Source organism: Watersipora subatra, chromosome 9 (genome assembly GCF_963576615.1).
Source record: "Watersipora subatra chromosome 9, tzWatSuba1.1, whole genome shotgun sequence".
NCBI lineage: Eukaryota > Metazoa > Bryozoa > Gymnolaemata > Cheilostomatida > Watersiporidae > Watersipora > Watersipora subatra.
In genome coordinates, this window is record NC_088716.1 from 54,331,032 (window position 1) to 54,347,968 (window position 16,937).

Here is a 16,937-nt window from a genome sequence, read left to right on the forward strand (position 1 = left end):
ATGACTATGAAATAACACAAAATACCCAACCGTTCAATCAGTTTATGCTTGTCGAAACCTGCTAATAAATCAGTCAACAGCTGTTTGGGTGAACGCTTCGCAATATTCCATATTTAACTAATATTTTTTCGCTAGGATTGATCTCTCAAGGATTTAATCATAAAACATATGTTGTTGACGGTCGGGGTTTTCTTGGATTGGTCTGATTTAGACGGAACATCTGGAAGAGGTATATCAGCTAGTAGTGAAGGTCTATCGAGAGTCTTTGTAACTACAGGTAAGTTTGTGGATGTTGATTCATTATACGGAACATGGATCATGGTATCAGTTGATGTAGCTTGGTGTTGTTTGGAATCTCTACAGGGAGCAGGTTCTTTTGGGTAGTAAAAGGAAGGTGGCGCAAACTCCTCATCTCTGATATCTCTTGGGTTCACCCAACCTGAGGGCTTTGCCGGCTTTTTTGGAATGAGTAGCTCTGTATAATAGTAAATTACATTACATAAAACAGTTTTCAAATGTCATAATCGGTATATGCTACACAACGGTGTGCGCAGTTTGATCACCATGATTAGGCCTGTCCATAAAAACTAACAAAACTACTGTTGGTATGGCTGTCTATCAACAAAACTACTGTTATGTTGATAACGTGTTGTCAAAGCATTGTGTTCAACTGAACAGGTTAATCTATTTTTGTGTTGAAACTGATGTGTCTGATTTGCTGAAATGAAGTCCAGATTTCATTTTTTTAAATTCTCAACACAAGCTAGCTGCTTCAGAAAAGACTTGCTTTTGTTGGTTTTACAAATGATTACCGAAAAACGAAAATTCAAACTATTATGCCCAAGGTTTTAGACAAGGATGACAAGGCCATTTATATATCAATCACTAGTAGTAGATATTCATCTATCACTAGTAGTAGATAAATGGAAGACCCCTAATGTAAGTTGAAATGAAGTAGTGTTTCAGTTTATTCAAGTTCTTCAATATTTTGGCTTATAAATGTGCCATTGTTTGACATGGTGAAACAGACATTGGTTGGTGTTCTTGGGATTTCCCCAGAGCTCTACTGCAGAAATGCTGAATGGTATAGGCTCGGAAATTGTGACGTCACAATTTTCATACTCGGTGTTGTGTGCTCTTACCGCTTAATTTATCGCTTACTGCTTATATTTATCAACTACGATAATGATGCTAGTGGCAGGCAAAGGTAGGACAACTCCAGAGAACCAATGACGATAACAAAGGAATCGGTGTCATTAGCTCTCAATGTACAGATTATTGTATAATAAATAACCCAGATTCCAAGCACCATACTATATTTTCCCGATGATATTATGCACTAGCCCTCTCTTTTTATTGTGATGTTGAGGGGAACGACCGAGGCTAATTAAATTTAAGCAGTGAATGATCTCGCAAGAGTGCGAATTACATATAGTTATAGGGCCGCGCTACTGCAGGTCACAATTTAAACTGTGATTTTATTACCTTTATCACCATGGGTAGTTAATAACCAGGTACGTTGTTAGTAGTCATTTCTGGTTTTGTTTAATTTTGTTGCAGAAGTCAATTGAATTAAATCAATCGGGGTTGACTCACTGCACTCCGGGATTGTTCAAAATAGATAAGCCTACTGTAAATAACTTAATCTGCCTATAAGCTAGTATCATACACAAAGTGATTAATTTAACTGTCCAATACACCTGTTTTCTATTTTCCATATACTGTAATTTATGCGAATATAATATCAATATTGTAATTTTTATATTTTCTTTTTGATATTTAATTACTAATTAATCAAGTTATTGATAATTTCTGCATGGGACAAAAAATGCCATCATATAATAATTACTATAAATGTTTAAAATGAACGAAAGAATGAAAAAGTAAACTCTAACAATCACCCGAAATCTATTAACCCAGAACATGCGTTTGTATTGGTCGGACGTTAGCACGATCCCCGGGCATTGTTGATTATTTATAATGCTAGTTTATTATTAGCGCTCACTGGATTTAAGAGCATCGATTGTCACAGAAAAGCGCAGCCTCAATGGCAGTGAAAGGGATCGACGATTTAAGGCTAAATGATAATTATGACATCACATTGTCGGAACCACAACCAAGTGATTTTTCATATCGCAGGACATACTTTTGACACCCTGTTTTTCATAGTTCTATTATTCTTTGTGTATAGAATATAGGCTCATTTGAAAGTCAAGACTCTGATGTACTGAAATACGTAATGAAAATACTTATGTAATTTATGTGCTTTAACTCTGTCCTTAACTTACTTAATGTTAGTGCTTGGCGCTTTTTCCTTGAGCAAAAAGATGGCAACACAAAAAACAAACATTAGTACCACAAATACAATATTTGATGATCCATATTTGATAATAAATTATGCTACTGGTACTTTAACAACAGTATTAAAAATTAAGCAAGGATGTCAAGGCCTTCAAGCAACTCGCCACGATTGTCGTTGGCCACAGAAAAGATTCAGAATACACTTTAGCTATGCATGTTTTTAATGTGTGCAGCCAGAGCATCACCAATTACCATCATTCGGTATGGTTATCATACCTGGTTTACCAAGGTCCCATTCTCTGATCGATGGTTCTTTAACAGGAAGGAGTGGGTCAGCAAATGTCTCCTTTTGAATTGGATCTGTTGCTACATCTTCGATGACCTCTTCTTTTTCAACTGTAAATAAGCAAGAATGCTTCTAGACCGGTGAGTTAGAGCCATGCTAGCTGCCTATAGCTATTTTTATCAAATATTCCTGGCAGCATAGAAATTGCTAAGCCAGCGATCACGTGAACACCCTGATTATTGCTACCGGGTCGTTTGAATTGAAGCTAAACACCTATATCATTTTATAAAAATATAAAATAAATAATCAAAATGATCACTAATAAATGATAATGTTGTAATTGTTACAAACAATGCCTATTTGTCCTAGATAAATTCAGAGACGACTAGCCAGATGGTTTGCAAGCAACTCATAATTTACATAATCACCTAGCATTAAATTTTTATCGTAAGTCATATGCAAATAATATATTCTTTTTATGTGACCCATAAAAATAAAACACAAATAGACCAATTACATCATGTTGTAATTTGACAGCCCATTTATGAAAACATTGATAATTCTGTCTAATTACCTTTAGGTGGCGGCACAGGCTTCCCTTGCGCTAGCCTTCTTTGTTTTACTTTCTCAAGTCTTGTTGCGAGCATAGCTTTTCTTTTGTCAGCGAGCTTTTGCTTGGCTTCTCTCTGTGACTGTGTCTCTTCTCTTAATTTCTTCAACTTTTTTATTTCTTCTTGTCGAGAGATTTCGTCCTTAGAAAACTGGTAGAAGCCAACTCCGTGGGTTCTCTGTTCTGTTTTTATATAGTAAAAGGTTAATTTCCAAAATAACGATTGGAAAAGTACAAAAAATAAAACAAAGATTATTCTTTGAAATACATTAACTCAATATTTGTAGAAAATAATAAATAATAATGCAAGACACATGAATACATGAAAACATATAAAAAGGCAGATTTTATTCTCCCAATAACACCATGCTTTATATTGAATACTAAGTGTACTATATTTAGGTCATATATACATGTATATGCTGTTGGAATATATATTATTACATGTTTTTGGAATTTCAATTGCCTCAAGTGCTTCATCAGCAAATATGGTTGTACCTAAACTAATTGTAATAAAAAAGTTTCAAAGTGAAAACCTGAATAGTCAACCTTTTAAATAAAAAACAATATAAAACTTATATTGTTTCATGAGTGGAAGTATTTATATCAGCACTTCAAACAATATTTCCAGCTGTGGTTCTAAAATCAAATTGGTAAACAGGGATAATGAAAAATTTGTAAATGAATAAATGCTGATTTGTTGCTGCAAAAGTCCTTAGATCATTTTTTTGTTTTAAAGTTTAATGTTATTTTAACTTAAAGTAACTCTATTGAACTTGTTTCAATCGAGCTAATAAATAATAATTAGTAGATTTAAAACAAGCAACTATTGGATACAATCAAAAGAAAACTTCTCAAGACATTATTCTCACTTGAGCAATTATTTAAAATAAATATATAAAAAACAGTTACATAAAAAACAATCTTCCGATGTTTTATTACTAAACTAGCTATACACGTACTTGACCCCTTGTTGCTACACCCACCAACAGTTGGGTAGGCCCTTCTATAACGGCAATCAAGTGCATTGCATAAAGATGGCACATAAAAATAAAGGAAACTCGCATAAAATTGCACACAGATATTGTTATAACCTACAAACATCTTGATATGAAATCTATGTGCTGCCTACCAGCTAATATATCAGCTGCCTATCAGCTTAATTCTAGCGAGCTGTCTACAAGGGATATGTCAGCTAATCATCTGCTTTCTTTTAACTAATGGTGCAGGTGCCCTGTCAGCTAACATGTGGCAGAGAAGTAAAACACGAACCATCAAACTGAACATTAGAATAGTGCACTGTATCCTGATTTTCCAACATTTCTCTCTGCTCGGCTTCCCATTTCTCTCTTAGCATCTCTCTGTGCATATCCGCTGACATGAGATCCGGATGATCTGCGGTTTTCTTAGAACCACCATCAACCAGCTGCATCTTCTCCAAGTCCTTTTTCATGCATCTACGCGAGCGACCAAACGAGTCGACAAAGTCCACCCTACGTACAGACAAGTGTCATGTTTGAAAGGTTGTCATGCAACAAGTAAATTGTAAAACCAAGTGGATATACAATGCGTACATTCTTAGTGACCGAATACTATAGATTATACAATTAGTAAAACAGAATAATGGGCATAAAAAGGAGTGCCTGGTGAATCAACTAGGCACTATCTACATAGAAAGACAGGTGGACAGCCTTTAAATAATATAGTTAAACCTCTACAAAGAAAATTAACCTGTTCTAACATGCGCTTCATGCGACGAAACTGTCACATGTTGAAGCAGATAATCTTATAAAAACACACAGTACAATTATAGATGCTCCTATAGCGTAAATTCAACATAACGTAAAGAATTTATGTAAAGTTTTTGCTTTGTACCACGTAAATAATTCCATACAATGTAAAATCAATGCAAGTTCTCAAATTCGGTTTGAATAACGAGAATCTTGTACTTAGCCTTAAAAAATATTGCTTGTTTTTTGGCCGCACATGAAAGGGAATACGACGTCTCGGGTTCTCTCTATAATATAAACATGTACTAGTACCTTGGTAGTATAGTTCTCTCTATAATATAAACATGTACTAGTACCTTGGTAGTATAGTTCTCGCTATAATATAAGCATGTACTAGTACCTTGGTAGTATAGTTCTCGCTATAATATAAACATGTACTAGTACCTTGGTAGAATAGTTCTCTCTATAATATAAGCATGTACTAGTACCTTGGTAGTATAGTTCTCTCTATAATATAAGCATGTACTAGTACCTTGGTAGTATAGTTTTCTCTATAATATAAACATGTACTAGTACCTTGGTAGTATAGTTCTCTCTATAATATAAACATGTACTAGTACCTTGGTAGTATAGTTCTCTCTATAAAATAAACATGTACTAGTACCTTGGTAGTATAGTTCTCTCTATAATATAAACATGTACTAGTACCTTGGTAGTATAGTTCTCTCTATAATATAAACATGTACTAGTACCTTGGTAGTATAGTTCTCTCTATAAAATAAACATGTACTAGTACCTTGGTAGTATAGTTCTCTCTATAATATAAACATGTACTAGTACCTTGGTAGTATAGTTCTCTATAATATAAACATGTACTAGTACCTTGGTAGTATAGTTCTCGCTATAATATAAACATGTACTAGTACCTTGGTAGTATAGTTCTCTATAATATAAACATGTACTAGCACCTTGGTAGAATAGTTCTCTCTATAATATAAACATGTACTAGTACCTTGGTAGAATAGTTATCTCTATAATATAAACATGTACTAGCACCTTGGTAGTATAGTTCTCTCTATAATATAAACATGTACTAGTACCTTGGTAGAATAGTTATCTCTATAATATAAACATGTACTAGCACCTTGGTAGTATAGTTCTCTCTATAATATAAACATGTACTAGTACCTTGGTAGAATAGTTCTCGCTATAATATAAACATGTACTAGTACCTTGGTAGTATAGTTCTCGCTATAATATAAACATGTACTAGTACCTTGGTAGAATAGTTCTCTCTATAATATAAACATGTACTAGTACCTTGGTAGAATAGTTATCTCTATAATATAAACATGTACTAGTACCCTGGCAGTATAGTTCGCTGTGAGAGATCGTCAGGCGTGTCAATAAAGCACAGAGAATAAGTAGCAGTGCAATTATGGGGAAATACTTGGTGCAGGTGAGTGTTGAGATACCAAGCTGAATGTCGGTATATCAACACTCTAGTATCTTAACTCGGAGTTGGAGCCTCGTCGAAAGCTATTCTTTATCTCAACCTTGAACTCTAGCGACGGATTGATGGACGGTCAGACAGACACCACTCTTATTACATATAGTAAAGATACATTTTGTTTAACTTTATTTTAAGCATACGATTTTTTTTTAATATTTTCCTTTGCAGAACCGACTTTGCTTCCTAAAAAAAACTGATGTGAATTGACATTGAATATTTGTACTCACCTTAACTTATTGTGAAATTACTATAATCATGGACCATAAAAGTGATTGAAAGTGATAAAAAAGCAGAAATGTTCTTGATGTAAACCAATAATAATACAGTTACTGTACAGACATTAAATTAAAAAGCTGCGCTTAGGTTTTTCTTTGTTGAAGTGCCAAAGGGGTGAGTACCGGTAATTTACAGGTATTTTACTGTTCATATAACGTAAAATATTAATGACTTAAATGTTCCTGGAAATGATTATTCACGTTGTAGGAGGGTCTACCACATTTCATTTTAATTCATTCCACAAAATCATAAACACTTGAGTAATCACATATGGTGCTAAAACAACTTATTATATGAAACTACACGTCTGCACAAAACTAAATGTAAAAACCAAAATTATAATTTAAAACTAAAGTATTAATAAAAAAGAGTTTTCTATAATACCTTAGAACAAAAAAGTAGGCTGAACAGTGTGTAAATTTGGTGGTAGAGTAAGTGAGAATACTTGGACTCTTAGTAAATATGAATACTTTTTAGTATTTATCACGTTTAGTCTTAGAAGTTTACCAGCTTTTTTCATTTTTAGTTACAAAACTGTAACATTTCAAAGAATTATGAGCTTAGCATTTTGGAAGTCACTACTAAATATTTGAAGACAAATATTTGGTCAAATTTTTTAATGTATGTCAGTAGCAAACACAGGTGACTCACCATTGTTCTTCATCCGGAACATCTGTGTCTGATAGATCATCCTTGACCTCTTTATCACTATCGTCACCGTTGTCTTGCTTATTAGTAGAAGCTGTAGCTTGACTCCGTTGTCTCAACTCCATCGCTTTGTCTATGTATTTTTTCTCGAAGTCCACCAAATACAAAGAACAGCCTGTCAACAGTAAGATGATCACCAAAACAGAACAGAAGGCAGTCACCTAAATAAAACAACAAATCAGTCTCTGATAACTGCTCACATAATTCAAGTGCTTGGCATTCGACATCAACTCTGACCTCTGACCCGACAATGACATGAGCTCATGCTATATGCTAGTACCAGCCAGACTAATCACTAGTGGGCTTATATTTACATACTAACTCATATATTATATAAATATATTATAATATATATAGATTATAATACATAAATTATTGAACCATGTGATGAGTTGTACAGAAGTAACAATAATAATGCATGAATGTCTGATGCTCATGCACACAATAATTTGCTCAAAGGAACCTATGCAGGTGCTAATTTATTCCCAGAAACACATGTAAATGCACTTTGTTACAATCGCTAAAATACTATCAAGGATGATAAAGTGATAACTTCCATCTTTCTGTTTGTTAATAAACCCACATTTTCTACATTAATAAGTCCTGCTTTGACATTGTCTGTCTGTGTGTCCGCATAAATACTGCATTTCCATATTTTTGACAGATTTCATCCAAACTGCCAGTTGCCTGCCACTTGCTATAAGCCTGGCACATTGCCAATGGATATTTTGAGTAAGCTTACTAATAAGAGCTACTCCTCTCAGTGACGTTACACCATTACCCTGCGTAGTAACAGAAAGCGGTTGCGTATCTGCTCCGATATAAGGACATATATCGAATTGGTAATCTATAAATTTTACGTGGCTGAATTGGTAAGGCGTCTGACTGGCGATCGAGGGGGTCCGAGATCAAATCTTCTGTGGTACAGATTCTTTATTTCAAAATTTTAACAGCTATAGCTGGACATATACAATGATGACAAACTTGGAAAAATATATAGAAAAAGGATATTAATAGCCCACTAACAAATAATGCAACCAATATTATGTATAAAAAACCAGTTATCCAGTAAATATTATTGAAACAGTGATTGTTCCAACAACATTTTGGAACTAGGTAAAACTAAAAATGCTAAAGCCGAGAAAATAACCTACCATCTTCATCTTCGGCATTGTCTCCTGTCTTAGCCATCTGTTCATATAACTTACTCTTTGCCTCCAAGGCAAGCCTACAGTCAACAATATTCGTGTGTACAGCATAAGACACAAATTATCAGCAAGTTTTCTTATACCCTAAAGGATGAAATTATTTGCAGAGTTAAATTTCGCGAAAAGTGTCTTTTTAAGCATATTCCCGGACCAAATTATTCGCGGATGAAAATATTCACAAATAAATTAATTCGTGAAAGCAGCGAGCAAAAGAGTAAAACCTTCACGTGCGCATTCCACGTGTTTAGGTTTCTGTTTAGCTAAGAATTTTATGTCGATCATGCTAAACTATAAATTTTAGGCTGCATCAAAAGGTTTTCATGAATGTTCATCGATTTGGAGGCCTTTAATAAACCAACAACTTGTGGTAAGTTATGAATTTTTTCAACACAAATAACTACAGGAAATTTTTTCTCGATGATGATGCCATGCCGAATTCCGAATAACTTGTGACAACCTTGAAAGATTTTGTGAAGAAGTGTGATGCATCGGCAACGGGCTTAAATCAAAGCCCCGCCGAAGATTTTAAAAGAGTTTGGAACTCAGGTACGTTTACTAACTCTGCCTAGCGGCTAGTTTTTAATTTGAGGTAGTAGTTATTTTCCCTTGTGTTAAAAATAAAACTAATTATTCGCGGATTTTAATAATTTGTGGATTTGGCTGTATGCGAACTCGCAAATTATTAAATCCATTGAATATTTTCATCCTGTAGGGTATGATATAACAAGATTGTAACAGAAGTAAGATCTCTACCTGGATGCCTCCAACTTTTCGTCATCTGTATAACTTCTTCTATCCCTTTCGTCTGCAGTGCTACGCGCTTGTACACCAGAATTTTTTCCAGACCAGACAGTTTTCTTCTTTCTAGTCTATAAATGACAGATCTTTAACAGGTGAATGCTCTTCTCATAATTAAAAGTGAACTATATACATATACATACACAAATACATGTATTTGGTATAAGTTGCTATACAACATGTGAGTCTAATAAAATTATACCTTTTTAACAAGGTGCATTATAGGATGTATCAAAACCATACGCATACTATATATACATGTTATACATGCTATAATAACATAGATTATCTATAGGATATATATATTCATTGAACCTATTGATATACTTACAAAACTCTGATCGTCTAAAAATCGTATTTAATCCTGTCACACTGAATAAATAAATAGGCGGTGATTTGAGTGTTTTACAAAAGATTTTCATGTACAGACCTGAACTCTAGACATTAGAGTCGCTATATCAACACTACTTACAGCACTAATCAAACTACATTTACAATTCGCATATTATTGCAATTTACAATACAATTCTATTTACAATTGGCATAATAATTTTTACTATTAAAATAACGGTGTTTTGTGATGTTAAAAGATTCTTGCGTCAGGAAAATGTTATAAGAACAGACTGCCAAAGCTCTGTGCATTATCTACTCCGAGCAATCCGAGGCACAATTAGCAATCTTACAACTCACAAATGCACAACAACCTATCTCATTAGAAACTCAAGAAAGCGGATTCGTATGCATGAAGGACAATTGCCTTTAATAAATGCCTTCATGGACTGGGTTCACGGAAGCAGTCTAGTAATTTACGTTAAAGATGACAATAACCTCGACCAAAGCCGGGCTCACCGCTAGTACATACTATATATATTTTACATATAATATAAATACTGAATATAATATATATATATATATAATATATATATCCCATATAGTATATACACAAACAAATGCCTGAGAGGCATGTTGACTAAAGTCGGAAAAGTAGTAGATACTATATAAAACCAGGTATATAACTTGAGATAATAGATATACATTTCAATAGGAATAAACTGATAGGTTAACGAATAGCAGTAGTGTCAAAAAATTGAATAACTTAGTGCTACAAATTCAGTGCTTTTGTAAATAGTTGAATAGTTAAACTTTGACTATAACTCTGGTGTTTAACCTATATATATTATATCCATATTATTATATCCATATTATAGCCAAATAATAATAGTGGCTGCTAATAGCTATCCATCCACGTACAAAAAAGCTAATAATAATAGTGGCTGCTAATAGCTATCCATCTACGTACATAAAAGCTAATAATAATAGTGGCTGCTAATAGCTATCCATCCACGTACATAAAAGCTAATAATAATAGTGGCTGCTAATAGCTATCCATCCACGTACAAAAAAGCTAATAATAATAGTGGCTGCTAATAGCTATCCATCCACGTACATAAAAGCTAATAATAATAGTGGCTGCTAATAGCTATCCATCCACGTACATAAAAGCTAATAATAATAGTGGCTGCTAATAGCTATCCATCCACGTACAAAAAAGCTAATAATAATAGTGGCTGCTAATAGCTATCCATCCACGTACATAAAAGCTAATAATAATAGTGGCTGCTAATAACTATCCATCCACGTACAAAAAAGCTAATAATAATAGTGGCTGCTAATAGCTATCCATCCACGTACATAAAAGCTAATAATAATAGTGGCTGCTAATAGCTATCCATCCACGTACATAAAAGCTAATAATAATAGTGGCTGCTAATAGCTATCCATCCATGTACAAAAAAGCTAATAATAATAGTGGCTGCTAATAGCTATCCATCCACGTACAAAAAAGCTAATAATAATAGTGGCTGCTAATAGCTATCCATCCACGTACATAAAAGCTAATAATAATAGTGGCTGCTAATAGCTATCCATCCACGTACATAAAAGCTAATAATAATCGTGGCTGCTAATAGCTATCCATCCACGTACATAAAAGCTAATAATAATAGTGGCTGCTAATAGCTATCCATCCACGTACAAAAAAGCTAATAATGATAGTGGCTGCTAATAGCTATCCATCCACGTACAAAAAAGCTAATAATAATAGTGGCTGCTAATAGCTATCCATCCACGTACAAAAAAGCTAATAATAATAGTGGCTGCTAATAGCTATCCATCCACGTACAAAAAAGCTAATAATAATAGTGGCTGCTAATAGCTATCCATCCACGTACATAAAAGCTAATAATAATAGTGGCTGCTAATAGCTATCCATCCACGTACATAAAAGCTAATAATAATCGTGGCTGCTAATAGCTATCCATTCACGTACATAAAAGCTAATAATAATAGTGGCTGCTAATAGCTATCCATCCACGTACAAAAAAGCTAATAATAATAGTGGCTGCTAATAGCTATCCATCCACATACAAAAAAGCTAATAATAATAGTGGCTGCTAATAGCTATCCATCCACGTACAAAAAAGCTAATAATAATAGTGGCTGCTAATAGCTATCCATCCACGTACAAAAAAGCTAATAATAATAGTGGCTGCTAATAGCTATCCATCCACGTACAAAAAAGCTAATAATAATCGTGGCTGCTAATAGCTATCCATCCACGTACAAAAAAGCTAATAATAATAGTGGCTGCTAATAGCTATCCATCCACGTACAAAAAAGCTAATAAGTGCAAGTTTACTAAGATATGTAGCTTATTGTCTAAAACACATAATCATTCCACTTATAAGCTGTGCTCTACAGTTATCAGGTTAATAATAACTAAATAAAAATAAATAAATTAATTCTCCTGAAACGAACCCCGGAGATCTTATTTCCCTTCACATATCTTTGCTCAGCACTTGTCAATGACTTCTGCAGTACGTATTCCTGTTGCTTACGGAAAAGCTCGGCTTTTAAATCTACGATCTGTATAAAAGATAATATACTATTTGTACAAGAGATGATATACTATTTGTACAAAATATGATACAGTAACTTTACTATAGATGACCTACTATCTGTTCAAGAGGTGATCTATTATCTGTACTAGAAAAGACCTACTATCTGTACAAGAGATGATCTACTATGCGTACTAGAGATAATATACTACTTGTAAAAGAGATGATATACTATTTGTACAAAAGATGATATACTATTTTTACAAAAAATGATATACTATCTGTACAAGAGTTGACTTACTATCTGTACAAGAGATGATCTACTATCTGCACAAGAGGTGATCTAGTATCTGTACTATAGATGACCTACTATCTGTACAAGAGGTGATCTACTATTTGTACAAGAGATGATTGACTACCTGTACAAGAGATGATCTCGATTTGTACAAGAGTTGACTCACTATCCGTACAAGAGATGCTCTACTATTTGTAGAAAAGATCATCGACCATCTGTACAATAGATGACCTACTACTTGTACAAGAGATCATCTACTATCTGTATAAGAGATCACCTACTATCTGTACCATAGATGACCTACTATCTGTAAAAGAGGTGATCTACTATTTGTACAAGAGATGATCGACTATCTGTACAATAAATGATCTCCATTTGTACAACAGTTGTCCCACGATCCGTACAAGAGATGCTCTACCATTTGTACAAGAGATCACCTACTATCTGTATAAAAGATGATCTACTATCTGTTCTCGAGATGACCTACTATCTGTACAAGAGGTGATCTACTATTTGTACAAGAGATGATCGACTATCTGTGCAAGAGATGATATACTATGCATACAAAAGATGATCTACTATCTGTGCAGGAGATGACCTACTATCAGTACAAGAGATGGTCTGCTATGTGTACAAGAGGTGATCTACTATCTGTACCAAAGAAAAAAACTATTAGAACTATGTTATTGTATAATATCTCCATATAAATAGCAATCCATACCGAAGCAGATGCAATCTCTGTCTGCTCATCTGTAGATCCTGATGTTTCCATGGTCTACAGGAGCCACTACCTACAGCCCACACACTACAATGGTTTATAATGTAAGCTATATATGTTACAAACTAACAAGACCAGGTGTAAGCATTCTATCACAAAGCAACTGTAAAATCATCAAACAATGACAATTATCAAGCTGATGAATGTTTTCCAGTAAATGCTGTCAAAACTGATCATATTTTTCACACCATTAACTCCAAGAATTTGTATTTCAACAAGTATTTAATCTGAGTGCACAGACAAGCACATCATTTAACAACGCAAAAACCTAAACATACTTTGATGATCTGTTAGCGTCTAACATACTATGAAAAACAACAGCTTTAGTTTTCAGCGATATAAAAACGATAACTGGACTTTTGGGCGACAGCCACTAGGGCGACAGACACTTAGGCGACACTCTCGGTTCAAAAGGCGACAAATTCAGACGGAAAGGCGATACGGCAGACAAACCGGCGACAATTCCAGACTGAAAGGCATTAAATTGGTTTGCTGTTTGGTTGAAGGCAAGGTAATGTACTGACAAACTTACGTATATTTTTGAAACGTAGCATTGACAGTGTTATTGTTTTTTTTACAAACTATTTTATAAATCGAAATAGCAATATGTATTTCAAACGCCATTGGTGGGATTTCTCTGATTATGCTAGCCTAGACAATTAGCAAAATATTAAGGTTTTTTTTCTAAAAATGCATCTAGCTTATTCAATTAAAACACCAAAACTTTGTATCAGCATGTTTGTTCAAAACTGTTCGAAAAGTCGTGTTCTCGGCTGAATTGTGGACAGTCTTGTCTCTGATTGTTGAAACTTTAGAGTTATCTTGTCTCTGATTGTTGAAACTTTAGAGTTATCTTACCTCGAAAAAAATAGTTTTATGGTTTCGATCGTCGAAATTCACAGTAGCTGGGAGAAGAGTTTGCTCTTTGTGTGAGATGAAAAGACAATTCCCTATTATTTTGATTTTTCATTTACTTGTGGAAATAATTATTTCCTTATCCTTGTTTCTTTACAATTATGATAATAAATCAATGTCATTATAATGCAGACTCAATCGGCTAAATTGCGGTTCACACTGATCTATGTTTGTTAAGATTTTATTTGAGTATGAAGAATGAAGGCTTTTTCTGACATAGGTGTCTAAGATACATGTATATCCATATTTTACTAACTTCTTCAGCTTGTTGCAAGAAGACTAAACAGCATCACAGAAAGCTTATGGAGAAATGATCCATTCCAAAGCATAGAAATCAACCAGTCCTGATGCCATGTTACTCTTAGAGTCACTTGAGATATTTGACCGAATTACCCTTGTCACAGATCCCGATGGCACACACAACCTGTAGTTTGAGACAATGAGGAGTGATCAACACCTCAAAGACCTTTGTGATATATACTCAGTTGCAGGTTAATGCTGCCATGTGCCACATCATATACTATATTTTGCATTTTAACACGCACTATGAATCTTTTTTATACACAACTATTTTAACAAAGGACAGACTTCAGAAAATATGGGAAGATATTACATAGACAGCCATTGGCTTGAACTTTAATGACAACTTTATTAAATAGTGGTGTAGGGAATTTCCAGCAATTATTTTTGTGTATGATTGCAAGTGCAAGTGCATTCGAGTACCTAGGAGTCACTGTGTATAATTATACTCCTGTAATTCAAATTATCTTTTCATTTAAATTTTAGAACTAGTTGAAAGTAATATTCAGGGGCCAATTTATAACCGTGAACCTGATCTTGTCATTCTAGATAGGAAAGAGAAGTTCTATTGCTAGATGGGTTTATCTACATAGTATCAATCAGTATAAAGTCATTGTAAAAAAATTAATGCTGCAAACTATTGATATACGTACTTTTTAAAGTTATATATGATAAAAATCAGCTTTACTATTTGTATAAATATACCAAAAAGCAAATTTATTAAAATGTATCAAGCTAAACTCATATGTATGTATTTATTCTCATACTGCCATCAGAACAAGAATATACATTAATTTGAGAGCTACTACTGAGGGCCCTAATACCTGATACATGAACCAAAGATAGTATAATGACTCATCAACAGCGGTATGCTAGTGACTCAAGAATGCATCGCTTCAAATGGGTTAAAAAAGTTGGTACCTCTATGATGTCATAAATTAGGCGGTAAGGAATCTCAGACTCTTGCCACACTGATAAGCAACTTGCCAGTTTTTCCAAGCATTCAAAGAAGGAAGTGAAAAAGAAATAGTGACTGGCTAAATGACTTCTGAGCGTGTGGAGTTGACAGACTCTAGAGTTAAATTTGTGGAAAAGGATGAACAGAAGAATAGTTGGGCGATTAAAGACAGATTAATCTCAGCCGTTTTTTTAATAATAACCATCTCAATTAAATAAATATTTGGTATATTCATTAATACAATATGAAATTGTACTGTGTGTAAAAGAATAATGTAATCAAATTAATGAGGATATAATCAGGTAATAGATGCCAAGGAAATAAGGTGGAGCAATGCGTAAAAAATATACTAATGCAAGATTTTCGATCTGGGCATCAATAAAGTTGGTGTCTTGTTAGTGTTCACTACTAATTCACAACAACATAACAGGCCATAACAGGACTTAATATTTTGAATTAATCCTGCCCTCAGAATTGTCACCTCAATGTCCAGTATTGTCGCCTGTTTGTCCACTGTGTCGCCCTTCCGTCTGAAGTTGTCGCCTTTCGAACCGAAAGTGTCGCCAAAGTGTCTGTCGCCCAACCGTCCATAATTCATAAAAACAGAATACTATACAACACTTGTGTGACGACCGTTCGAGTCAGGGTTTATCTTTTATTGGCTATTTCAACCTTTTGTCATTAATATTATTCTCTAGAATTTTGTTAGTTGTGTATTTTAATTGTTTGAATGATAGAATAAAGAACTTTTACTGGTAAATATCAGTATTGCTTACAATAGCTTAACACCTTCACTAGTACCTGAACAAGTAATAATCAAATTAGTTCCAAAAGCTAAGCAAAAGTGCACAAACTGAACATAGTCAAAATAAAATAAAATGACAAAGCAAAATCAACATTGACGTTGTGTGTAGATCTAGTACTGTCGGATATTATAGTACTGTTAGATTTTGTGTGGGAAAGAGTAAAAATGGACAACCACATAGCTAAATAAGAGAAGCTAGAACAAACTTAAAAACGTTGCTAAGCTACTTTTAGTGATCGATTCATATCAATCACTACAAACTTGCATAAATTCAATTAAATTTGGTTATTCACTCAGTACAAGATGATATGACAAACTGAGGTCTCACGCCTACGGGCTACGGTTTGACTCGAAACATGCATCCGTTGATCCAATACTGTACTAACTTCAAACCTGATTCTGTTTAAAAAAAACTCACGCAACTACCAAGTTCTACTCTTTCTAGTCAGCTAATTTGTGTTAAAGCATCAAAATCCAAACGCTTACTCCTATGCAGATGATACAGTAATTATTTCTTCAGCAAGTACTCAGATAGATTCTCAGATGCTATCAATAGAAC

At 34.0% G+C, this 16,937-nt stretch overlaps 1 protein-coding gene across 3 annotated transcripts; it reads right to left on the minus strand.

Annotated features, from left to right (window-relative positions):
- Nucleotides 1-66: 66 nt before the first annotated feature.
- Nucleotides 67-16,851, minus strand: LOC137403592 (coiled-coil domain-containing protein 174-like). Of its 3 annotated transcripts, XM_068089557.1 has the most exons (11): nucleotides 16,055-16,141; nucleotides 14,572-14,739; nucleotides 13,344-13,413; nucleotides 12,248-12,355; nucleotides 9,386-9,501; nucleotides 8,579-8,652; nucleotides 7,368-7,539; nucleotides 4,470-4,690; nucleotides 3,162-3,380; nucleotides 2,578-2,697; nucleotides 67-475 (listed from the first exon to the last, which is right to left on the minus strand). In XM_068089557.1, exons 3-11 carry the CDS (start codon nucleotides 13,392-13,394, stop codon nucleotides 132-134), a joined length of 1,425 nt encoding a protein of 474 aa, XP_067945658.1. In that variant the 5' UTR covers nucleotides 13,395-13,413; nucleotides 14,572-14,739; nucleotides 16,055-16,141; the 3' UTR covers nucleotides 67-131. The 3 variants fall into 3 exon arrangements, with proteins under 3 accessions (XP_067945658.1, XP_067945657.1, XP_067945656.1); XM_068089556.1 differs by lacking the exons at nucleotides 14,572-14,739; nucleotides 16,055-16,141 and adding an exon at nucleotides 16,797-16,851; XM_068089555.1 differs by lacking the exons at nucleotides 14,572-14,739; nucleotides 16,055-16,141 and adding an exon at nucleotides 16,797-16,814 and having other exon boundaries at nucleotides 13,344-13,427.
- Nucleotides 16,852-16,937: the final 86 nt, after the last annotated feature.